Here is a 26,622-nt window from a genome sequence, read left to right on the forward strand (position 1 = left end):
GATCTGTTTCGCGTCACCTCACCTCAAGACAGTCTCCATGTAACATTCGATTCACGAGACAGTACCACTGGCAGTGCAGCACACCCTCAGTACTGGGTCTGGGTGTGTCAGCCTGGGTTACATGGGCTTGGCTTCACGGTGGCACAGTGGTTAGCACTGCTGCCTCACAGCGCCAGAGACCCGGGTTCAGTTCCCGACTCAGGCGACTGACTGTGTGGAGTTTGCACGTTCTCCCCGTGTCTGTGTGGGTTTCCTCCGGGTGCTCCGGTTTCCTCCCACAGTCACAAAGATGTGCGGGTCAGGTGAATTGGCCATGCTAAATTGCCCGTAGCGTTAGGTAAAAGGGGTAAATGTAGGGGTATGGGTGGGTTGCGCTTCAGCGGGTCGGTGTGGACTTGTTGGGCCGAAGGGCCTGTTTCCACACTGTAAGTAATCTAATCTAATCAAGGGTGAAGTCGATCTCAGTGTCGTGAGTTTATGCTATGGGTCTTCATGTGACAGGCTCAATGATGTTCAACTCTGTACTGGGAGTTCAACATGGGGTGATCTAACATCCAGGAACTGAGCACTGCAGTGGCTATGTGAGAGCTGGTCAGGGAAAGAAATACTCAAACGTCTTTCATAAATATAGTGAAACATGTAAAAGTTGCTGATAGCAAGGTCAAGATTGAATAAAAGAAATAGTAATGCAGTTCCTTTCCATCTACTACATATGAATAGAGAGTTATTGGACTGCTTTGAAGTATGGTAATTTTCCTCAGGCATTTATGAAGCTTTCAGTCCCTGGTTCCAAAATACAGCTATTTATATAAGAAATTACAGTATTGAGAACAAAATGGAAATTGAGCAGGAAGTGAAATGTGTGTTGAGGAGGGCAGCTTGTCGCAGGGCCCTTCATGTCAACAGTTTAATGATAGTTCAGAGTACAGCAGTAACAAAGTGGATTGATCATTCCACATCACTCTCCTCTGGCCTCGCTTTTCTTGCTGTGCTTTCTTTTTTTAAGCAGCTTTCTGAGAGCGATAAAGCTCTCAGCTCACTGCTGGAGGCTGGAGAGCTGTCACTGAGCTTTGCCTGGTCAATGTGGAGCCAGGAAGAGAGTTCAAAACACTGGCAAATTGTTAATTCAACAGCGTTTTCTTTGAATCCAATTTTCATCTCTTAATCTTTTTTCCTCTTTACTATTCTGCCTATCCTTTTCCTCCTGTCCACTGCCCAGCTCCACTTACCTCTCCTTCTCCCCTCTCCTCTCCTTCCCTGCCCACTCCTCTCATCACTATTATTATTCATTCTCCTGAGGGATGCTAGGGGCTTCCCAGCCTGACCTTTTCTTTGTTCATTCACGGGGTGAGGGTGTTACTGCCTAGGTCAGCATTTATTGCCCATCCCTTATTGTCCAGGGGCAGTTAAGAGTCAACCACACTGCTGTGGTTCTGGAATCACATGTAGGCCAGACCAGGTAAGGATGGCAGCTTTCTTCTCTCAAGGACGTTAGTGAACCAATCGGTGAAACAGAAATTGCTGGAACAGCTCAGCAGGTCTGGCAGCACCAATGGGAAGAAATCAGAGTTAACGTTTCGGGTCCAGTGCCCCTTCCGTTCTGAACTCTGATTTCTTCCCGTGAATGCTACCAGATCTGCTGAGCTTTTCCAACAATTTCTGGTTTTGGGTCTATCTTCCTTTATTCTGCATTTTTTTTTGGTTTTTATTTAGTGAACCAGACAGGTGTGTCCAACAATCAACATCAGTTTCATGGTCATCATTCGACTCTTAATTCCAGATTTGTAATTGAATCCAAATTCTACTGTCCACTATAGTGAGATTTGAACTCAAGTCCTTAGATCATTACGAGGGTCTCTGGATTAATAGTTGAAAAGTGTGATACTGGAAAAGCACAGCAGGTCAGGGAGCATCCCGAGGAGCAGGAGAATCGATGTTTCGGGCAGGTCCCTTCATCAGGAAGGGCTCATGCCCGAAACATCGACTCTCCTGCTCCTCAGATGCTGCCTGACCTGCTGTGCTTTCCCAGCGTCACACTTTTCAACTCTGATCTCCAGTATCTGCAGTCCTCACTTTCTCTGAGTCTCTGGTTAACAGTCTAATGATAATACCACAAGGTCTTTGCCACCCCTTCCAGATTCACCTCTTTCCTCCCTTCTCTCCTTGCTCCTGATGTTCACCTCCTCCTCTCTCCTACCTTCTGCTGCTCTCTCTCCTCTGCAGATGCCATCGGTCTCACTTCACACAGCTTAACCTCTTCATGCCTGGGCCTGACCAGTGCATTTCCTTATCCTATTCTCCGGCTGTGGGTTTGAGAACCCGTGTTTTTAAATAATCATTTCTTTGTAAAGCTAATCCTTATTGCCCATCCTCATCCTCCATAGAAATGGAAGGATCTGGAAGACAGCAGAGAGGAGGAGAGCAGAGAATAGGGGAGGAGAGGACATGATTTGTCTTTCTCTTGACCGTTGCAGTCTGGTTCTTGAAGATGCTCCCACATGATGTCTGCCACATGCACCTCTGCATTTCTCTGTTCTCTTCGCTCTCTTGATGGCCACCAGGATCAGGAATTTTGTCCCAGATCCTGTTGAAACCAGTTCTGGTGCTTGTAGCGTCCAGATCAGCAAACCTGAAAGTATCACTTTCTGGAGGGTAGAGACTACACTGGGAGGTGTATTTATTTTATCAAGGAAACCAGAACAAGCACAAGCTTAGAACCTACTTGCATTTCTGTAGCACCTCTCAATCCCTCGGGACAATCTGAAGTGCTAGACGGCAAATAAATACCTTTGGAGTGTAACATCTGCTATAAAGTAGGTGACCAGATAACTGTTTTACACACCAGAAACTCCAATCACATGTTATGATTTTCAGACAGTCTAGGATCAGTAATAAAACCATAGACTTAGGAGCTGAAGTTAGCCATTCAGCCCACTGAAGATGCTCCACCACTCAATGAGATCACGGCTAATCTGATCATCCTTAACTGTACTTTCCTGCCTTTTTCCTATTCCCTTACTGATTAAAAAAATCAGCCTTGAATATACTTAATGACCCAGCTTCTCCAGCCCTCTGCAGTAAAGAAATCCATAGATTCACGACCCTCTGAGAGAAGAAATTCCTCCTTATTTCTGTCTAAAATGTGCAAACCGTTATTCTGAGATGATGTCCTCTCAGCCTAGGCTTTCCCACAAGAGGAAACTACATTCCCACATCTACCCTCTCAAGCCCCCTCAGAATTTGGTATGGCTCAATAAAGTTGTCTCTTCTAGAATTCCAGTGAGTACAGAACTGATCCATTCAATCTCTCCTCACAAGACAGTCCCTCTGCACCTTTGGATCATCTAGGTGAACCCACTTTGGCCTGACTCCAAAGTTGGCTGAAAGACAGATTCTGACCCACGGACATTGGAGAGAACTTCCCTCTGTTATTTAAACTATCGTGACACTAAACATCTCATCTGAAGGACAGCACCGTTGGCAGTGCCTGAATGGGTAAACCTAGATGAAAATATGTTGCTGGTTAAAGCACAGCAGGTCAGGCAGCATCCAAGGAATAGGAAATTCGACGTTTCGGGCATAAGCCCTTCATCAGGAAACTTATGCCCGAAACGTCGAATTTCCTATTCCTTGGATGCTGCCTGACCTGCTGTGCTTTAACCAGCAACACATTTTCAACTGTGATCTCCAGCATCTGCAGACCTCATTTTTTACCCTTGGGTAAGCCTAGATGTTTAGGTTTCAGTGCGGTGAATCAAACTCGCAACCTGTGACTCAGTGTCAAATAAGCAATCGAACGTGGGATTGGTTGACTTTGTGGGGAATAAAAGCATGAGGCACAAGTTTTAAGAAATCAAATGAGTTGTTTTGAACTTGTAAATGCAATTTGAAAAATGGGCCAGCCTTGTCAGAATCATTGAAATGTCTGTGTCGGTTTCTGTTTTAACAAGAAATGATTTATTTAAATATGACATTTTAACAAGAGAAAAAAAATCCATATTTATTGCTCTGTTAGCTTGAAATTGATCTGATTATATCAGATTCCAGCCGTAATGTGGAAAAATAAATATTTCTGGCATGTAAATAGGACAAAGGTTGAAAACGGGGGAGTAGAGCTGATTAGGGACAAGGAGGATTTACACTTGGAGCCAAGATGGTTTGATGGAGCTATTAATAAATACTTCACATTCAGTTTTTCCTGTTTATAAAATTATGAGGGGCATGGATAGGATAAATAGACAAGGTCTTTTCCCTGGGGAGGGGGAGTCCAGAACTAGAGTCCAGAACTAGATTTCAGGTAAGAGGGGAAAGATATAAAAGAAACCTAAGGGGCAACCTTTTCACGCAGAGGGTGGTGCATGTATGGAATGAGCTGCCAGAGGACGTGGTGGAGGCTGATACAATTGCAACATTTAAAAGGCATCTGGATGGCTATATGAATAGGAAGGGTTTAGAGGGATATGGGCTGGGTGCTGGCAGGTGGGACTAGATTGGGTTGGGATATCTGGTCAGCATGGACGAGCTGAACTGAAGTGTCTGTTTCCGTGCTGTACATCTTTATGACTCTATGAAGGAGGAAGATGCTCCCCAGGCCATGATGAAAGAGAGGGTCGTTCAGAAATTCAAAGGCAAAGTCTTTTGCCCGAAACTTCAATTTTCCTCCTCCTCGGATGCTACCTGACCTGCTGTGCTTTTCCAGCACCACTCTGATCTAAACACTGAAATTCAAAGGGTTTACAATGGACAATGATAAGGAGAGGGAGGTGATTGCTTCATGGTATTACTGCTCAACTATTAATCCAGAGAAGAGAAGGTGAGGACTGCAGATGCTAGAGTACCAGAGTCGAAAAATGTGGTGCTGGAAAAACACAGCAGGCCAGGCAGCATCCGAGGGAGAAACACAGCAGGCCGCTTCCGCCCCCAACTTTTTCAACTCTATCAATCCAGAGATCCAAGTAATGTTTTGAGGACCGGGTTTGAATCCCACTGTGGCAGGTGTGGAATTTGAATTCAATTGTAATCTGGAATTAAGAAATTGTTAATGGTGATGAAACCATTGTTGGAGGAAAAAACCTATCTGGTTCACTCATGCCTTTCAGTGCAGGAAATCTGGTCATCCTCACCTGATTGGACCTACATGTGACCCACACCCAATGTGATTGACTCTCAACTACTCTCTGAAATGGCCTAGCAAGCCACTCAGTCCAATGGCAACTGTGGATGGGGAATTAATGCTGGTCCGCTCATGATGCCCACATTCCAGAAATTAATTTTAAAAAGAGGAAAAGGTTTTCGATAGACTGCCTGAACTAAGGCACCAGACAGAATGAGAAGGATGTGAGAGTGAAATTATGAGGGACTGGCAATAATTTTCAAGTCTTCACTCGTCTCAGGAATGGTGCCAGAGAACTGGAGAATTGCAAACATTGCATTGTTGTTCAAACAAAGTTTTAAGATAACCCCAGCAACTGCAGCTCCATCAGTTTGACCTCAGCAGCAAAGAAACTCCTCGAGACAAAATTTCAGGAAAAGGTGAATAGTCATTTGGGCACATCTGTGTTAATTGAGGGAAGCCAGCACAGATTTGGCAAGGGGGAACCTTGCTTAACTAACTCGATGAGGATTTTTGAAGATGTGGCTGAGGCTATTTTCCCTGGAGCGTCGGAGGCTGAAGGGTGACCTTATAGAGATTTACAAAATTATGGGGGGCGTGGATTGGGTAAATAGGCAAAGTCTTTTCCCTGGTGTTAGGGAGTCCAGAACTAGAGGGCATGGGTTTAGGGTGAGAGGGGAAAGATATAAAAGAGACCTACGGGGAAACCTTTTCACGCAGAGGGTGGTACGTGTATTGAATGAGCTGCCAGAGGAAGTGGTGGAGGCTGGTACAATTGCAACATTTAAGAGGCATTTGGATGGGTATATGAACAGGAAGGGTTTAGAGGGATATGGACCGGGTGCTGGCAGGTGGGACTAGATTAGGTTGGGATATCTGGTCAGCATGGGCAAGTTGGACCGAAGGGTTTGTTTCCATGCAGTACATCTCTATGACTATGACTCTATGTAACAAACAGAGTTGATGAGGTTAGTACTGTTGGATGTCTGTACATGGATTTCTGGAAAACAGTGCCATAGAGCAGAGTTTCCGAACAAAGTTATAGCTCGTGGAATAAGAAAGGTTGAGAGGGAGTCAATAAAATGTGGAGCTGGAAAAACACAACAGATTGTCTTTCCTGGTCCTTTGTTGCTGTCTAACCTGCTGTGTTTTTCCATCTCCGTATTTTATTGACTGACTTCCAGTGTTGGGACTCCTTACTATCAGCAAGTTGAGAAGGATTTGGACCAATCACTGGCAAATGGGACTAGGTTAGCTTGAGAAACTTGTTTGACCCGGGCTAGTTTGGCAGACAGGTCTGCTCCTGTGACGTATGACTCTACCACTCTCTGTCACCTCCCAGTGTGACCATTTGAGAATGCGAAGCCAATTTTGAGATGGAGTAGAGGGAAGTGTGTGAACACGAGAAACGGGTGCAGGAGTCTCCTTGTGTCTGCTTAGCTTTTCAATAATGCCTCAGGCTATCTTCTCCCTTAACTCTCTTGCAGTCCAAATATCTGTTGAACCATCTTGAAAATTCTCAACGATGGAGGCAGAGAATTCCAAAGGCTCACAACCACCTGAGTGAAGAATAATGTTCTCATCCCAGTGGGAAATAGCTGGTCCTCCCATTTAAGACTATCTCTCCTGGTTTCAGAGCATCCTCTCAGCATGCACCCTGTCAAGCCAATTTTATGCCTTTCATTGAGGTCACTGCTCATTCCTGTCAACATTGACATGGGGTGTTTGGGCCTGTTTCTTATGTTGCAAACTCAATGTAACCCCATCTAAAAAGGAAACATTTGTTAAGTGGAGGTCTCAGTAAATCAGGCAGTATCTTTTCTTTTAATGTCATGAACCAAGGATTCCAGAATATCTTCTATCACCAAAACTAACTCATCGTGAAGATTGCTTTGATGTTAACTGCAAAGTGACACATAGGACAGGCGTGAAATTAAAGGCAGGCGTATGTTTTATGAAGCCAATTTGTTTGAGAGAGGCACATGACTGTACACTCAGTCTCTGATGTAAGGAGAGTCTTTCGGATCTACCTGGTCTGCTGACAGCCTGGGAGTCAGTGGCAGGAGACTATACCCAACAGATAGTGTCCATTCCAAGAACACTTCCATCACAAGAGTCATCACCTGTAATAGGCGCTGAAATTGCTGGAGAAACTCAGAAGGTCTGGAAGTGTCTGTGGAGAGTGAGAAAAACAGAGCTAATGTTTCAAATCCAGAATGACTGTACTTCCTAACCTGTAACATTGATGCTTGCAAATGCTGTCATTTCAGGGTAAAAGTGAGGACTGCAAACGGTGGAAATCAGAGTCTGGATTAGAGTGGTGCTGGAAAAGCACCGCAGGTCAGGCAGCATCCGAGGAGCAGGGGAATCGATATTTCAGGCTAAAGCCCAGTCCTAATGAAGGGCTTTTGCCCGAAACGTCGATTTTCCTGCTCCTCGGATGCTGCCTGACCAGCTGTGATTTTCCGGGCCTCTCTAATCTAGACACTGCTTTCATTTCAGTCTTCCACTGCACAAAGCTCGTTTTCCCTGAATGTATGGAAGCTGGGTGAAGGATCGTGGAACAAACACGCATAATAATTAGGAGCAGGGGATAGGCCATTCAGCCCTCAGGTCAAGCCTGCCTTATCATCTAGTAAGATTAGGGCTGACCTGTTTGTGTTTCAAATTATGCATTCCCACCTACTCCTAGTAACATTTGATTCCCTAACAAGGATCTATCTACTCCTGTGTTTTCAAAAGTGATCCTGCCTCCTCCTACTTCTGAGACAGACAGCTTCCAAGGTCACAGAATTCTCCGAGAGGGAAGAACAATGCCTCTCATTCTGTCCTGAAAGGGTCACACCTGACTTTAAACCAGTGCCCTCTGTAAAACCTAGGAGTAGGAGGAAGCCATTCAGCCCCTCAAGCCTGCTCTGCCATTTAATATGATCTCATCTCGTCCTCAACTGCACTTTCCCACCCTTTGTGTGTGGGAGGACTTCCCACTGTCCATTGGACTGCTCTCTCATTAGAGAGAGAGAGAGAGAGAGAGAGCTGCTGGTGAGTTTAACCTGAGGGTCACCTCACCTTGGAGAGAGGGTGAGGTTGAGAAGGCGGGGCCTTCATGATTACAGAGGTAGGGAGTGGATGAGGGAGGAGTTTCAACACGTGGTTTAGAATTGTGCGGATGTGATGTTGCTGGATTTAGGTACAGGAGAAAGACTGGGGACCAGGTTAGTCAGGTTTTATAGAAGGCAGAACAGCTCTGAAGGTTTGGCCTATCATCTGAGGATGGGAGCTCTTTCAAATGCCCCCAGTGTTTTCTTTTGCAGGCGGAGTGCAGTGACGCCTGTTTTTTCAGCCAACATCTGTCGGTGCAGCTACCATTCATCACTGGAGCCAGACTGGACCCTCCTTCTCCTTGTAATGCCTCTACAGAAGTGTTAAAGAGTTCAGATTACTTTCAAGGAGCTGCCAAATGACACATCGCCCAGCAATCAGCCAACTCTGGGCTACTATTAACTTGCTCATGATGCACTGCTGTCACCTTAATTTCTATCTTGGCATCCTGATGTTGATGAGAGAGGGCTCACTGGGCTAAACGAATGTGTCTTTCTTGTATTTCACAGACACTAAAACATGGATAATAATAACTCTTTCAGCCTGTTTGATGTGCAGCTATAAATCAGGTCAGTCAGTGCTAACACTCCACTTCCCCCTTAGTCAGATACTAATTTTATGCACATTCTTTTCTCCTTTCTCTCTTCACTGCACTCCCCAATTCCTTCTCCTGCTGATTCTTGCTGGGTTGAAGATTTATGCATCTCGAGTCCCTTTTCCCAAGAATGAGCCCTGCGTCCAGCACGGTTGTCTCTCTCTCTCTCACAAGCTATTAAATACGTAGCAGTAATCAAGATAACCTCTGGTGAGAAAGTTAGAGAGAGAGAAGGAAAGAAAGAAATTGCACCTTACACAGTACTCTTTCTGACTGCAGGATAGCCTGTTTCAAAATGCTTTGTGCCTTTGTCAGTGGTGTTGCTCAGTTGGCTGGACAGCTAACTTGCAATACAGCCCAGATGACTCAACATTGAGTTCTCCAGTTTCAAATAACCTCCCTTCCCATCCCCCCACTCCCTTCCCAGCCCCTCCCCCTCCCTTCTATTCCTCTGACCGACCATTTCATCTAACTACCAACCGGATTCACTCCTCTCCTCAACCAACCAGGGCGTACCCTCTACCTGTCTTCACCTATCCCTACCTCCCAACCCTGCCCCTGTCACCCCCTTTATTTGCAGCTTCCCCTTACACCTACCCCCAGACCTGAAGAAGGGTTACACCCGAAACATTGATTTCTCCACCTCCTGATGCTGCCTGGCCTGCTGTGTTCTTCCAGCCCCCCTGTTTGTCTGCTTTGCAATATAGAGCAGCACCAACAACTCCTATTCTCGCACCAACAAAGGATGCAGTAGTTCTTCCTTTTCAACCTACCCCCTCACCTGAGAGGTGGTGACCCTCAGTTTAAATTCACCCACCAGTTATCTCTCTCCAATGAGCAAGCAGCCCTATGGGCTAAGTTCTTTTTACTTACATCCAATGCAAAAAATCTTGAAGTGTAGTCACTGTTGACATTTGGGTGGTTCAGGAGCCAATTTGAGTTCAGCAAGTTCCCACAAACAAGCAGGAGCCTTTCTCTATTTAGTGACGTTGTTTGAGGGTTAAATGTTGGCAAGTGTACCGGGGAGGATGTCTCTGCTCAGCGTGAAATATTGCCATCAGGATCTTTAATGTTCATTGTGCGAACTGACAGTGTTATCACTTTGACATTACAGTCCAGATGATAGTCACCTCTGATAGCGCAGCACGCCCTCACAACTTCACTGGGATAATCAACCTGTAATTTTAAGCGTTCGTTCAAAGGCTATGGGTATCACCGCTCAGGCCTGCATTGATTTCCCATCCCTAATTGCCCAGAGAGTAGTTAAGAATCACCCACATTGCTGTGGGTCTGGAGTCACAGGTACACCAGATCCGATAAGGATGGGAGTTTCCTTCCCTAAAGGACATTAGTGAACTGGATGGGTTTTTCCCAAACAATCGACAATGGACTCCTGATCATTAAGAATCATTAGACTCTTAATTCCATTTTTTAAATATTCAATTCAAATTCATCATGATGAGATTTGAACCCAAGTCCCCAGTGCATCATCTAGATCTCTAGATTAATAGTCTAGCAATAATACCACTGTGCCATTGCCTCTGGCAATGGTATCCTCACACTTCTGAAACTGTAACCTTTTGCCTCAAAGCTAAGGGTGAGTGAAGGAGGTAGGGAATATCGAAGAGAGCGCGAGACAGCCTCTCATGTAGGTCTTTATGTATGATGTTTCACTTCTCTGCTCGAAAAAGCAAGCGTTAGAGATGCTTGATGTGAAGCTTTCCATTACTTGAATTGGATCAGACATTCTCTCTGTTCTTTTGCGATTAATTGCTCACAGGGGCTATGTACTTAAGAAGTTGAGAATTTCAATGAATAGAGCAGTTCTCTGTTACAATCATACCTTAGAGTAAAGGCACGTTGTTGGTTTTGTCTTTGCTGTAGCTGAAACACAGCAATTCCATTGGACCCAATTACACAAGATCTGAGTACTACATGTCAATACAAAATTGAAAACTACATCTGAAGAGGTTACTTCTCTTCTGTGTTATTAATAGAAAGTTTTCTTGTGTATTTTGGGAAGTTCATTGGTTGCTTTTTCTCTACAGCTCATCAAATGGTTGATGGTTCTCTCAGTCCCTGAGCATGAAGTTAGTGCGATTCATTTAGGCTTCAGCTTCTACTCACGGCTGCTCTCTGCTGTATCATTGAACAGATGCATGTATCCTTTGCACCCTTACCTTTTGCGAAGGACTGGAATGATTAACAAGCTGATTAATAGTCTGACAGCCTTGTGTTATAAGACTATCAGACAGGAGTCTGCTCCACTAGTCAATGAGACTGTGGATGATCTGATAGCCCTCACCTCCACTTCCCTGCCTTTTCCCACAACCTTTGATTCTCTCACTAATTAAAAATCTGTCTATCTCAGTCTTGAGTACACTTAATGACCCAGCATCTGCAGCCCTCTGTGATAAAGAATTTCACGGATTCACTTCTCTCTGAAAGAGGAAATTCCTCATCATCTCTGTCTTAAATGGTAACAATCTTCTGGTAAGACGGCAGTGGAGTAGAGTTTCTGAGCCCGGGGCTCATCTGCTCCAACCGCTGTTCTTTTGACTTCCTTTCCTTTTTGTTCTTTCTTCTTGATTTTTTTTCCTTTTTTATTTTACTTACCTCTTGGTGAAGAGCTCCATTGCAGCATCGATGGTGAGTAGACTCTGCAGTGTGGACTCGAATAGGCCAAGCAAAACAGACATGAGTAGGACTAGCAGCGCGGATTCTAGTAGGCAGGGACTTGTGTAGGTCCAGAAACGGGGACTCGAGTAGGGCCAGCAGCCCAGACTCGAGTAGGCCCAGCAGCGGGGACTCGAGTAGGCCCAGCAACGGGGACTCGAGTAGGTCCAGCAGCACAAACTTGAGAGGGCCCAGCAGCGGGGACTCAAGTAGGTCCAGCAGCACAGACTCAAGTAGGCCCAGCAGTGGGGACTCTAGTAGGCCCAGCAGCGGAGACTCGAGTAGGCCCAGCAGCGGGGACTCGAGTAGGCCCAGCAGCGGGGACTCGAGTAGGCCCAGCAGCGGGGACTCTAGTAGGCCCAGCAGCGGGGACTCGAGTAGGCCCAGCAGCGGGGACTCGAGTAGGCGCAGCAGCGGGGACTCTAGTAGGCCCAGCAGCGGGGACTCGAGTAGGCCCAGCAGCGGGGACTCGAGTAGGCCCAGCAGCGGGGACTCGAGTAGGCCCAGCAGCAGGAGTCGAGGCAGCGGGAACAGAGCTGAATTTGGGTTCTCAGCGGTTTCTGCATTGTCGAGACGGTCCTAATGCCATCTCAGCAGTGGGGATGAGTTTGGGCCTAGTAGGAGACCCAGCAGCATCTGCAGGGGCTGCATCTGCGAGGTAGGCCCGAAGCAGACTCAGTGGTTGAGTTTGGGTTAATGCAGTATCTGGCAGCATCGTTGGCATCTGCATTGGTGAAGTCCATCGAGGACTCAGTGTCAACAGCGATGGTGGTGAGATAGCGCTGGAGAGTGGAGACTTCTGTTCCAGTGGTGACGTGGTGAAGGGGGTTCATGCCTAGCCACCAGGCCCATGGTCCATAGCAGAGCACTTAACAAGAGGACTTTGGGAAGGGTGTGGAGGGATATGGGCCAAGTGCTGGCAAATGGGACTAGATTAAGTTAGGATATCTGGTTGGCATGGATGAGTTGGACCGAAGGGTCTGTTTCTGTGCTGTACATCTCTAAGACTCTATGACTCTGTGACTGTCAAGTTGGACACATTATTTTACTTACCTCTTGATCTTCAGGGTCTGATGCCACCTTTCCAAGGATCCCTGGGATTCAGGATGGTACACACTTGATTTAAAGTGCTGCATGCCTAAGCTGTCCATGACTTCCTTAAGCAGCCTAGCAGTAAAATTAGAGCCTTGGCTTGACTGATTCTCTCTGGGTAGCCCATACCACGTGAAGAAAGCTACTATCTCCTTCAACACCCTTTCTTCCTTAAAACTTCATAATGGAATTGCCTCTGGAAATCTGGTAGACGCATCTATTCTGGTTAACAAGTACTGGTTCCCACTTTTAGTTCTCAGGAGGGGACCTATACAATCAATCATAACCCATGTGAAAGGTTCTTTGAATGCAGGAATTGACAACAAAGTGCTGGTTTTATTACGGCCTTACCTACCATTTGGCACGTTTGACGTGTATGGCAAAAGTTAACCACATCCTTGTGCAATCCAGGCCAATAGAAATGCTTTTGTACCTTAGCCCAAGTCTTCCTCACACCTAGATGACCTCTTACAGGTAGTTCATGTGCTTCCTGTAACACTTGCTGTCTATATGCTACTGGCAACACAATCCGGTGCACTTTGGCCCATTTCTCTTGTGCACTAACCTTCCGTGGTCTCTATGTTCATCTTAGGATTCTGTCCTTAAAATACTAACATTCATACTAAATCTGTCTATCTCAGCCTTGAATGCATTTAATGGGTGGCACAGTGGGCAGCACTGCTGCCTCACAGCGCCAGAGACCTGGGTTCAATTCCCAGCTCAGGCGACTGTCTGTGTGGAGTTTGCACATTCTCCCCGTGTCTGCGTGGGTTTCCTCCCACAGTCCAAAAATGTGTGCAGGTTAGGTGAACTGGCCATGCTAAATTGCCCGTAGTGTTTTGTGTACGGGAATGGGTCTGGGTGGGTTGCACTTTGGCTGGTTGGTGTGGACTTGTTGGGCTGAAGGGCCTGTTTCCACACTGTAGGAATCTTAAAAAAAATCAGGAATATATGCTGATTCCTTTTCTAAGTATGCATCAATATATATATCTTTTAACGTCTCAACTTTTTGTTGGAAGTCCATTAGCCTTTCAGGACGAAATACCTTTCCCTGACCCTCTCCCTGTTCAAGATTTTCCTGCCCTGTTACATCCAACAGGGTGTCAGCTAACTGAATCTCAACTCCTTCATCCTTCTCTTTAGTGTTTCCTTCTTGATGTAACTTATGACAGTGGGATCTTGTTACTACACGTTTTCTTTAGTTCTTCATTTTCAGAACCTCAAACTTGCCCTCTACTCTGAACCCCGACACTCCATCCCAACCTTATCCCAAATTGACCCAACTCACTCAACCTGAACTCGACCTGGACTCAAACCCTCAGACTGAGGTTGGACGCGCCACAGGTAGAACTCACCTTCTGTGCCTCTAACCATTTTTATTCCACTTAAAATGTGGGGCTGGCTTAGCATTTCAGGAGAGATATTATGTCTTCCCACAGGTAGTGAAGGGTGGGTGGACACCAAAATTTGCTAACTGATAGGATCCTAGAATTAAGACCACCAATCCCAGCTCAACCTTGCAGTTTGGAGCAAGTCTTAAAATCCTGAGCTTCAGAATTTTGAAGAACGCCCCAGTGGGGTCAAAGTATTGTTGATTTTGCAGGAAGAATTTTTGTTGAAATATTCTCTCCCCTAAAGTAGGCATTGCTGGCTAAGCCAGCAGTATGTGCCCGTCCCCAGCTGCCCCTTGAGAAGATGGCTTCTTGAACCGCTGCAGCCCATTTTGTCTAGGCCCTGTTAGAGAGGGAGTTCCAGGGATTTGACCCAACGACTGTGAAGGAATGGTGATATATTTCCAAGTCAGGATGTTGAGTGACTGGGAAAAGAACTTGCAAGGGATAATGTTCCCATGTATCTGCTGCCCTTGTCCTTCTAGATGGAAGTGGTCGTGGGTTTAGAAGGAGCTGTGTAAGGAGCCTTGGTGAATTTCTGCAGTGCATCTTGTAGATGGTACACAATTGGGCCACTGTGTGTCGGTAGAGCGAGTAGATGGAGGACGTGGTGTCAGTCAAGTGTTTTGTTTTGAATGGAATCAAGCATCTTGAGTGTTGTTGGAGCTGTACCCATCAAAGCAAGTGGGGAGTATTCCATCACACTCCAGACTTGTACCTTGTAGATGGTGGACAGGTTTGGGGAGTCAGGAGGTGAGTTATGACTGCAGGTTTCCTTGCCTCTGACCCAGTCAATAGTTATCTCACTCATCCACTTCTGCTTCTGCTCAATGGTAGCTCCCAGGACAGAGTTGGTGTTAATCTTCAGGTTTCACTACCTGCCAGCTTTGTTGGACATAGATGATCCCACATTTCAGAAGCAGGATGGGTGACCTCCTGATGATCTGTCTGATATTCCTCCCTCAAACCACACCATGAACACAACACAGACGAAAACTGGGCACACGTCTTGTTATATTTGTGGGATCTTGCTGTGTCATACCAGGCTTACATCCATGAGAGTACTTACATAATTTGAAATAATGCAGAGACAGTTGAAGTTAAGTGTTGAGAGTGTGGTGCTGGAAAAGCACAGCAGGTCAGGCAGCCTTCGACGAGCAGAAGAGTCGATGTTTTGGGCAAAAGCCATTCCTGATGAAGGACTTATGCACGTAATGCCGACTCTCCTGCTCCTTGGATGCTGCCTGACCAACTGTGCTTTTCCAGCACCACACTCTCAACTCTGATCTCCAGCATCTGTAGTCCATACTTTCTCCATCGTTAAAGATATGTTAAGGGCATTATTCAGACACACATCTGCTTCCCACATACTTTCTCATGCTTCCAGCTTCCATCAGCCCATACAAACCAAACTAACAGTATCCCAACAACTGTGTCATTTTGGAGTCAGTTGAAAGCTTTTGATGATCGCCACTAGTCTACCAAGAGCTGTAAAGGAATCAGGAAGAAGGCAGGACTTTGTTTCTTAATTGATACAAGCTCCCCGTGTCCTTCTCGTAAATGATGCTCCGTTGCTAGGTGAGCAGGGGTTACTGGACATGCAACGTGAGTGACTGTGAAGTGAAGACAAACTCAGAGGCACAGCACAGTGCCAGCAATGAATCACTTGGTTCTGTTCAAATTTACTGTTTTGCATTTACTTCTGTGTCTTCCCCCCCATCCCCCCACCAACCCTGCCTCAGCCCCCCGTACCACACAGCCCCTCCCTCAGCACCGTCCCTCCCACTTCTTGCCTCCTCTCCAACTTGCTGAATCTCTTTTTGTTTTCGCTCCTTCCTTTCAAAGATCCTTTCAAAGTCCCCAATGAAGTCCTTTCACTGAAAAGGTCACACAATCAAGACTGCACTTGGGAAGACAAAACATGGGCTGGACTGTTATTCATGAAAGCCAAATTGCCAGCAACATCAAGCCAGCTGAATAGCCCACTCTTAAAACACGATGATTAATACCTTCTGGTTTTTTTACATAAGAGAGTGAGTGAATTGCAGTGGAAAGCAATCTCATCCTTGTGCCTTGCTGAAGGAATCCACTGTTGAGCGATTTCTTTCACAAAATTACTGCTGGACTCTGAATGAAGACAAAGCACAGTCCTCTCGACTTGGTGTTTTGAGTTGTTGGCCTCTCTTGAGTTTGAGGTCATCCCAGTTGTTCAGGTTGCTGCATTTATTTACTTTCGGTCAACTGCGCTGTTCGCTTGTGTAGGTGCTGACTTAGTCTGCCCCGGATCTTTAAGAACAGGGGAAAGGGTAAAAGGTTGCTGTCCATTGTACATCAAATCCAAAGATGAACATGGTTTGATTCCTGGCTACTGCTGAGAGTGCAGTTATTACCCACGTGAGCACTGAGAGGCTCAGGGTTTTTAAGAAAGGCTGGATGAATCAGCCAGGGTTTGTTCATCCTGGTGGGGCTGTAAAACAGATGAGGAGGAATTTGTGGACTCTTTTACCATAAGAGGTAGTCAAGGTTGGGTCGCTAAGTATGTTCACGACTACGATGGTCAGATTAATCAGTTATGGAATCAAAGGTTATGCAGAAAGGGCAGGAAGATGGAGCTAAGTGCTTTCAGATCAGCCATAATCTTGTTTAATGGCAGAATTGACTCAATGGGCTGAATGGTCTACATCTGCTCCTGTCTCTTATAGATGACCTTCTCGACTCAGTCAGTCAGAAACACAGATGATCTGGTCAATATCTCACTTTTGTTTTTTCTTGGGTGTTTGCTGTGCATGAATTAGTTGCAGTGGTTCCTCCATTACTGGAGTGACTACCCGTCAAAAAGTGCTCCTGTGGCAATAGCACATGGTGACGATGACAGTTTGGGCCTTTCAAGTTTGAGGCCTGCTTTCCCTACCAATGCCCAGACATGAAGCACATTCAGAGTTGAAAAATGTGGTGCTGGAAAAACACAGCAGGCCAGGCAGCATCCGAGGAGCAGGAGAATCAACGTTTCTCTGAAGAAGGGCTTATGACCGAAACGTCGATTCTCCTGCTCCTCGGATGCTGCCTGGCCTGCTGTGTTTTTCCAGCACCATATCTTTCAACTCTGGTCTCCAGCATCTGCAGTCTTCACTTTCTCCATGAAGCACGTTCACCCAGTGATGTACTGTCAACCAACTCTCTCCCTTGAAGAAATCCCCAGCACTGGGCAGCAGGGAGAGGACAGAAAGGAGAGGAAACTACACGCTGATAAACAATCTGCTGCAATAGCACAACTCTACAGAAATAGACCATGATCACATTAAAGAAAGTGTAATGTTGGACCGGGTGGGAAACAGCGGTGAACAGTGGTTTGTGTCTTGACTTGCAATGTTTTGATGTGCATATATATTATGGAGTGCCAAAATCAACCTTTTCTTCTGGTTTCAAAACTAGTTTTCTCAATAACTGAAGGCATCCAAGAACAATATTGTCTTCAGCTGAAGTCAGCTAAGCCTCCAACTCCTTCAGCCAAGTGAAATACAGTTTGAGTCCAATAATAAATTTAGTAGGCCGTACCAGCTCCACTTGGAGTTTATTCCTATATCACGCATTTCATCATCATTACCCAATGCCTCACGCGATCGTGTCTCACTAACACAGTGACTATATTCCTGTCCACATGTCAGGAACACTGCGCCAGACCATAGTCTCTTCACTGTTCTTGACCCTCCGAATGGTGACCACTCTTTCCTGGTCGTCAATGACTTGCAACCCTCTGCACCATCCACAGCACAAGGCAGAGACTGAGTAAAGCTACCTCGACAATTTTAAACTGAGAGTAAAGCTTTCTCTACACGTTTAAACTGAAAATATGGTTCCCTCTTCACTGATCCCATCAAACACTCCCAGGACAGTGACAGCACAGGGTTAGATACACAGTAAAGCTTCCTCTACACTGTCCCCATCAAACACTTCCAGGACAGGGATAGCACGGGGTTAGATCCAGACTAAAGCTCCCTCTATACTGTCCCCATCAAACAATCCCAGGACAGGGACAGTGCAGGTTAGATACAGAGTAAAGCTCCCTCTACACCGGTCCCATCAAACACTCCCAGGACAGGGATAGCACGGGGTTAGAGTCAAAGTAAAGCTCTCTCTACAGTGTCCCCATCAAACACTCCCAGGACAGGGACAGCACGGGTTTAGATACAGAGTAAAGCTCCCTCTACAGTGTCCCTATCAAACGCTCCCAGGATAGGGACAGCACAGGTTTAGATACAGAGTAAAGCTCTCCCTACAGTGTCCCCATCAAATACTCCAGGAAAAGTTGAGTGTAGCACCATTTAGATGCGCTCTCTGTGTGCTGTCGAATCAGACAGCCTGCACAGTTCCAGACACCCTGCATGATATAATGAATTTACCAAACCAAGACGGGGCAGCTTTTAAATTGCAAATATATCACAATCCTATTTTCTGTCTTTTCAAAAGGTCACAGCATCTTCAAGTGAAGCTGGGGCTTGCTCTGTGTTTCTGGAGGGTGTAATATAATAAGATTTTTTTTGGCACTCGAATGTCTGCAAATGTCAGCTGACTGCTACCAGAAACACAGAACGGTTTTTGCAATGATTTTAAATATTGAATTCTCTCTTTCCTTCAAAGTTAAACCTCTCTCTCTCTCTCTCTTTCTTCCTCTGTCCCTCCCTGTTTGTTTATCCCTCTATATCCTGTTACTTTCCCTCTCTGTTACTTTCTCTTCCTCACTTTGTATCTCTCCCTTTTACATGACTTTTCCCCTTCCCTTCTCTTTCTGTCTCCCTTTGTAGCTTAATGGCGTGTTCTTGTAACTCCATCTTCTCTCTGTCTCTCAGTCTATCCCCCACTTCTTGTCATTCAATGGCATGACCATCACTGAATCTCCTAGGATCAGCTTCCTGGGGATGACCATTAATCAGAAACGGAGCTGAACGAGTCGTGTAAATACTGTAGCTTCAAGAGCAAGTCAGAGGGTAGGAATACTGCAGTTAGTAACTCACCTCCTGACTCCCCAAACCTATCCACCACAGATAAGGCACAAGTCAGGAGCATGATGGAATATTCCCTACTGGCCTGGATGGGTGTAGCTCCAAAAGCACTTGAGATGCTTGACACCATCCAGGGCAAAGGAGCTGTTTATTTGGTGCCACACCCATACATATTCACTCCCTCCATCACCAATATTAAGCCACATCAATGTGTGCCATTTACAGAAGCACTGTAGAAATTCACCAAGGCTCCTTAGACAGCACCTTCCCAACCCACAACCACTCCTGTATGGAAGAAGATGTACTGCCAAACCACTGCATGCAAGTTCCCCACAAAGCCACACATCATCCTAACTTGAAAATGTAACTCCCCTCCCCCTTCAGTTTCACTGGGCCAGAATAATGGAATTCGCTCCGTAACGCCATTGTGGGGTACTTACACCAAAGGAACTGTGGTGGTACAAAAAACAGCTCATCACCTTCTCAAGGCCAACTAGAGGCAGACAATTAACAGTGACCCAGCTAGTGATGCCCATATCCAATGGATTATTTTAAAAGAAACTCTCTCTCCGTCTCTTCTGTCTACTCATGGGCAGAGTGTTTTATGCTTTTTTTTAATGCATGCTATGGATAAATGACAGCTTCAAGTTAGTAATGATGTGGAGAGTGTTGCACAGCATATAGAGAGATGCTCCTTTAAAGATTGATGTGTTGTTGGAAACATTGAAGCTCAGGTAGTAGGCCACGGGAGGTGACAGGATGAAACCTCAAACAAACATTGGCAACCCAAGCTATGGCACTTTACAACTTTGTCTGGAGAACAATTTGTTGTTGTTCGATAATTTGTGAGCCAGTCATTCCTGACCTCCATGGAACGATTCACATTAGCTTTCCCTTTCTTCCGGTCCACTTCAATCAAGTTACTTGGGCATTTCTTCAAACGGAATGGCCAGTGTCCGTTTGGGTTTATCACACAGCTGTCTGGCCTCAGGTATACTCAAAATGTTGGCTGAATTCCCACAAACATTTCCTTTCTGTTTTCAAAAGAGAACTAACATGACAATGCAGTGACGTGTCTTATCACGCCATGCACCAGCTTCACAGATTATTTTCCAAAACTGTCATGTCATGAAACTTTCTATGTTTTTCAAAACTTTTGGAGTGAGGCATTTAGAGCGATCGGAGGATTTGATAGAGCACAGTCAGGGAAGCTGTTTTCTCTGTTGGCGGTGTGGGGATTGGGGGTGGTACGGGGTTTAGCTGTGCTGTCAAGGGGGAGACCAAAACCAAAAGCATATCCTGAAAAGTCAGCGCTAAGTCATTCAGAATTGATTAGATCTTCACACAGAGGGTAATGAGTCAACCCATGGATACATTGTGGTCAACAGAAATCTTCGTATGGAGTCAGCTATTACGAGGGGGCACAGCTTTAAATTAAGGGGTGGTTGGTATAGGACTGATGTTAGGGGTAGATTCTTTACTCAACGAGTCGTGAGTTCATGGAATGCCCTGCCAGTAACAGTGGTGGACTCTCCCTCTTTATGGGCATTTAAACGGGCATTGGATAGGCATATGGATGAAAGTGCTGCAAATGTGTTGCTGGTCAAAGCACAGCAGGCCAGGCAGCATCTCAGGAATAGAGAATTCAACGTTTCGAGCATAAGCCCTTCATCAGGAATAAGAGAGAGAGAGCCAAGCAGGCTAAGATAAAAGGTAGGGAGGAGGGACTAGGGGGATGAAAGTGGGCTAGTGTAGGTTAGGTGGGCTTGGATCGGCGCAACATCGAGGGCCGAAGGGCCTGTACTGCGCTTTTTTTTAATATGTTTTCTATGTTTTTCTGTATTCTTCACGATCAGGCAGTCCTTTTTATTATGGTCCTATGATGGGCTGAAGGGCCTTTTTCCATGTTGTAAAATCTCTTCAGGACTGAGATTGGTAAGATGATTTTGTTCGGGAGGTTTATGAAGGGACATGGAGAGAGATACTAGTCAGTTGAGTTGAATTACAGAACAACCTCAAAGGCGTCAAATTACATCGTCCTGTCCCGATACACATACTACAATCCCAGGCTCGACTGCTGTTTTCAGGTTCGTTAGGAGGTGATGTGAAAGCAGGAGGAGGTGGAATTGGAAAAGAGGAGAACCAGGGGACAGTGAAGAATTAGACACTCGAAGGAGTGGAAGAGATTGAGGAGAGAAAATAGCAAAGAGGGAGGGAGGGAAATTTGAAAGAGAGTTCCGTAGGGAGAAAGAAGGAAAACATTGGAAGAGAAGTAGTGAAGATGAAGAGGATTAAAATAAGAAGAAATGGAGAAATATCAAGTTCTTTCTCTTTGATCCAAAAGTGGATAAATGTTTACGTACTGTATGTCGGGGAATAAAGCTAGGTTTAGAAAACTGCCTTATATTATCAGCCTTTTCTATCAACTCGGTTCCATCCCTGATCCGAGCATTGTCAGAGCCAGCAGGAATAACTCAACTCAGTAATGGGAAGAGGGGAATGTGGGAGAGTATAAGAGAGGAAGAAAGAGAGAGAAGACTGCGTGTATTGAGAAACAGTGCCAATGGTTCACTTTTAGGTTTGTGTCGTGTTTCAACTTAAGTCTACAGTCAGTAACCAATCTGCCTTTTCCCAGAGAATGATATGGGTAATTTAGAGAAAAAGTACTGTGTAATTTGTTAGTTTAATTACTTGCAATGCAACCTCGGAACATTTTCATTTGCATATTAACCCAACTTCCACTGACAATCAGAGTTAAGAATCACCACAAAAAAAATGTTATCAACAGTGTAGTTATTCACGGGTGAAAGCAATTCAATGCCTGAAAGGTGGGGGATATGAAAACATAGTAGACCACTCAGCCCCTTGAGCCTGTTCCACCACACATAGAACATAGAACATTACAGTGCTGCACAAGCTGTTCTGCAGGTTTAAGGTCCTGTTTCCAAAGGCAATCTGAGTCAGTTGGGTTAGATTTCAGTATGTTGCAGGGGTAGGCCATTTGGCCCTTCGAGCCTGCTCTACTATTCAATCCTGGCTGATTACATAACTCAGTCCCCTGTTCCTGCTTTCTCCCCAAACCTTTTGATCCCATTAGCCTTAACAACTATACCTAACTCCTTTTTGAAAACATTCAATGTTTTGGCCTCAACTGCTTTCTGTGGCAGAGAATTCCACAGGCTCCCCACTCTCTGGGGGAAGACATTTCCTTCATCTCCGTCCAAAATGGCCGTCCCTGTAATCTTAAGCTGTGGCCCCTGTTCTGGACTCCTGGTCTTCTGAAACGTCCTTCATTGGTTTGCCCTGTCAAATCCAGTTGGAAATCTGTAGGTGTTAATAAAATTGCTGTTGTTTCGTGCTTCAGGAATAGTTCTCTATACTCCACGTGCTATATAAATGAATGGTTCTCTGGTTGACCACCACAGCTCAACACGATACTGTCAGAGATGCTGCCTTTCAGAGGAGATGTTAAACTGAGGTCCTGTGTGCCTACTCCGACACACACATAAGATCGCATGGCCATAATTTTGTAGAAGTGGGGAGAAGCTGTCAGTGTTGCCGGTCAATATTTACCCCCTCATCCAACATAGCTCAAAATAAAGGTAGATGATAGTCATTGCACTCTTTGTTTTGGGATCCTGCTGTTCAAATATTGACTGGCCCATTGCCTGCTTTGCAACTGCTGAAATACTTCACATGATACTTTGCGATTAATAAATCTGCACTACAAGGTTTGGCTCAATAATGGTGACCATAAATTGTCATATAAGGCTGTCTGGTTCACTAGTGTCCTTTAGGGAAGGAAAACTGCCATCCTTACCTGGTCTGGCCTTTATATGACTGCTGTGGGGTGGCAACGGCCTACTGATTTTATCCCTGAACTGTTAATCCCCATGTAATGTTCTGGGGATCCGGGTTCGAATCCCCCATGGTGGAATTTGAATGCAATAGAAGTCTGAAATTAAGAGTCTGGTGAAGCCATTGTCAGGGAAAAAAAAACATCTGGTTCAGTAATGTCATTTGGGGAAGGAATCTTACCCGGTCTGGCCTACATGCGACTCCAGACAGTGACTGACTCTTCACTGCCCTCTGGGTAACTAGGGATGGGAATAAATGCTGGCCTAGTCAGTGATGCTGTCATCTGTGAATAAATGCAGGGATAGACTCGGCATACGAAAGAGGAAATGGAAATGCAAGTTTTTTTCTTTGCCTTATAAGATGACTGGCTTGATGGTGGTTTAGTTTTTATTTGACTGTCTTGCTACCTGTGAGTTTTTCTTTTCCCCCTTGCACAGTAGCATTGGATGCAACTCCAATGACCAATCGATTTGTTTGTAGCCTTCAGTTGGTTAATGGAGCCACAACCGAACCAGCACCAGAGGTTTTCCCTGCAAAATTAGCCCACCAGTGTCAAATATGTTTCAATTTCCTCCTGAACCCTCTTGCTCGCCTCTTCTCTCCCTCCTTCAGCTTTCCCCAGTCAGACTAAAACAGGCAGGGAAACATTCATGACAAGTGTTTTGTGGGATCTTGCTTTGCGAAGACAGGACTCCACATTTCTTTGTAGTACCTCAGTTCATTTTTATTGAATTAAAACTGGGACAGGCTCAGTAGGTTTGCTCGCTGAGCTGGAAGGTTCATTTTCAGATGTTTCGTCACCCTACTAGGTAACATCAGTCAGCCTCCAGATGAAGCACTGATGGCATGGCCCACTTTCTATTTATATGTTTAGGTTTCCTTGGGTTCAATAGGGCTGAATGGCCTCATTCCAGGCCACAAGCCCACTGCCACTCCCTGATGGTTCTGTAAGTCTTCTAACCCAATGCACCTTTGCTAATTTCACTTGCGTGTATTGACAGAGGTGACTGTAGCTCAGAAAAATAATTCAGTGGCTACACAGATATGCCACCAGACATGGGAGGCAGTGCACAGAAGGTTCACTAGGGCTGATGCTAGCAATGCAGAGTCTTATGGGGAGAGGTTGAATAGGTTGGGCTTGTACTCATTGGAGTTCAGAAGAATGAGAGGTGATCTTATTGAAATATACAAGATTCTCAGTGAACGTTCAAAGTCGGTGCTTAGATATTGTGGGACCATCTAAGACCAGAGGACACCATCTCTGGTAAGGGGTCACCCATTTCAACCAGAACTGAGAGGAAATGTTTTCTCCTGGAGAGTAGACAATCTGTGGAGTTCTTTACCACAGAGGTTTGTCAAGGTTGGGTCACTAACTATATTCAAGGCTGACACAGGCAGGTTTTTAATCAGCTAAGGAATTGAAAGTTTTAGGAAAAGGGAGGACAGTGAATTGAGAATTATCAATTCAGCCATGGGGCGGCAGAGTAGAGTCAATGGCTGAATGGCCTGCCCACACCTCATGGTCACACAGCACACTGAGAAATCCTGAGGCCACAACAGGTGCTACTTATGCACAAGTCTTACCTCTTTTCTGTGGCATGTGACAAAACCTGGTGAAACTTTGGACTGCCAGTTTTGGGCAATCCACATTGGCAGACTATTCTACCATGGAGCACCTCACTGCAGTCAAACATGGCGTTTACCCGTGAGCATGATTGTGAGCAGAAATGTGACCCCATGCTGCAGAATGTCTCACTGAATAGGCTGCAGATCTTAAATTCAAAAGCTCAGCCACTAACCCAGCTCTCTCAGTCCTGGAATCAGAAACTGACGCACTCAGTGCCCCTTCGCTACATGCAGAATGAACTTACCCAGCCATTTCTCTACCTGATACAAGCATGGGGAATAATAGGAGTTGAAAATGTGTTGCTGGAATTCCTGATGAAGGGCATATGCCCGAAATGTCGAATTTCCTGTTCCTTGGATGCTGCCTGACCTGCTGCGCTTTTCCAGCAACACATTTTCAGCTCTGATATTCCAGCACCTGCAGACCTCACTTTCTCCCAGGATAATAGGAGTATAAAGACTATATTAGAGAGCTAGAGTTGACTTTATGTTGGAGATTAGATTACAGATTGGAGCTCAGTGAAGGATAACCATTGCCATACAAACACACAGCAGCAATTCTATTTCAGCATATTGTTAAGCTGCTGAGCTTTGCAATGGTACTTTCAGGATGCCGTATCATGTGAATGCTCAAAGTTATTACATTTGCACAGCACTGCATATTTCTTGACAGTGAAGAGCTCAGAAACTGTGATGTGTTTATCATATGTTTATATTGTCACGATGCTGTGAAGGAACATTAATGGGTGGAGTGACTGTCAGTTTCTTTTTATTCTGGACAGGTGGCCGACAGGAGACTGTCCTTTCCCATTTTATAAATTTAAGACAGTCCAAACATTCTCCATATTTTCTCACGAAGGGAAGGTTCTGGAAGGATTGGAAGAATTATTGATGATTAGTATGAAGCACCACCAGATCTGATGTAACACATATTTTAAAAGTTCACCCACAATGCAGATGTCACTGGTTTGACCAGCCCGTATTGCCCACCAGTAGTGTCCAGAGGGCATCATTATGGGTCTGGATTCACAATATAGGTCAGGCCAGGTAATGAGAAGCGGGGACCTGAAGAAAGGTTACACCTGAAACATTCCTCCACCTCCTGATGCTGCCTGGCTTGTGTTCTTCCAGCCTCCTGCCTGGTCTACCTTGGATTCCAGCATCTGCAGTTTTTATTTTGTCTCGGGCCAGGTAATGATGGCAGATTCCTTTCCCAAAAGGGACATTGGTTAACCAGATGGATTTTTAACAACATAGCTGCAGGAACAGGTCATTCAACCCTTAGCCAGTCAATGAGATCATGGTTGATCTGTGGCTTAACTCCATATACCTGCCTTTGGCTGACATTCCTTAATATCTTTGCTCAATAAAAAAGTATCCACCTCAAATTTAAAGTTAACAGCTGATCTAGTATTTGTGGAAGAGAGTTCCACACTTCGATCACCTTTTGTGTGTGGAAATGCTTCCTAACATTTCCCCTGAATTGTCTGACCCTGATTTGGAGACTCTGCTCCGAGCTCTAGCATCTCCAGCTCAGTAGGAATCGTTTATTTACCCTGTCTTTTCCTGTTACTACCTTGGAGACTTTGATCAGATCACCCCTTAACCGTCTAAATTCTGGAGAAGAAAAGCCGAATTAATATAATCTCTCTTCATAACTTACCATGAAGTCCAGGTCTCATTCTTATAAACCATGTTGTACTTACTCCAAGGCCAAAATATCCTGATATGAGGAATTTGTTTTCACCCAGAGGATGGTGGGAATCCAGAATTCACTTCCTGAGATGGGAAACCCCTCAGACCTTTTAACAAAAAGTGCGTAGATGTGCTGTTGCAACGTCATAGCGTGCAAGGCTATGGGTCAGGTGCTGGCATGTGGGATTAGTGTAATCAGTGAAGCCTTGATGGGTCACTTCTGTGCTGTCTGACTATATAACAATTGATAATCTTCACAAGGTCATTATTAGATGAGCTTTTTAGTTCTAGATTTTTGCTGAATTCAAATTTTCCCAACTGCGTTTGTGGAATTTGAATCCAGGTCTCCAGTCTGGGGGCACCTGGATTATCAGTGCAGTGACATTAGTCATCTGCCATTTACATTGCCCCAACACTCATCTCCAGCTACAAAGCTGAAGGGTAGTTCACCTTGCGCTCATCTCTCCTCACTCT

At 45.3% G+C, this 26,622-nt stretch overlaps 1 protein-coding gene across 8 annotated transcripts in view; it reads left to right on the forward strand.

Moving 5' to 3' along the window:
- robo2 (roundabout, axon guidance receptor, homolog 2 (Drosophila)) overlaps positions 1-26,622 on the forward strand; it is an 895,654-nt gene that overhangs the window by 270,906 nt on the left and 598,126 nt on the right. The window contains exon 1 of one of the 8 annotated variants that reach the window (XM_060833862.1): positions 8,732-8,784. The exons of the other annotated variants lie outside the window; for them this stretch is intronic. Coding sequence (XP_060689845.1) covers positions 8,766-8,784 — 19 coding nt within the window. The 5' untranslated portion in view covers positions 8,732-8,765. Of the gene's footprint in view, positions 1-8,731; positions 8,785-26,622 lie in introns of those variants that run through there. 8 annotated transcript variants of the gene reach the window in all.

Source organism: Hemiscyllium ocellatum, chromosome 12 (genome assembly GCF_020745735.1).
Source record: "Hemiscyllium ocellatum isolate sHemOce1 chromosome 12, sHemOce1.pat.X.cur, whole genome shotgun sequence".
NCBI classification, from domain to species: Eukaryota; Metazoa; Chordata; class Chondrichthyes; order Orectolobiformes; family Hemiscylliidae; genus Hemiscyllium; species Hemiscyllium ocellatum.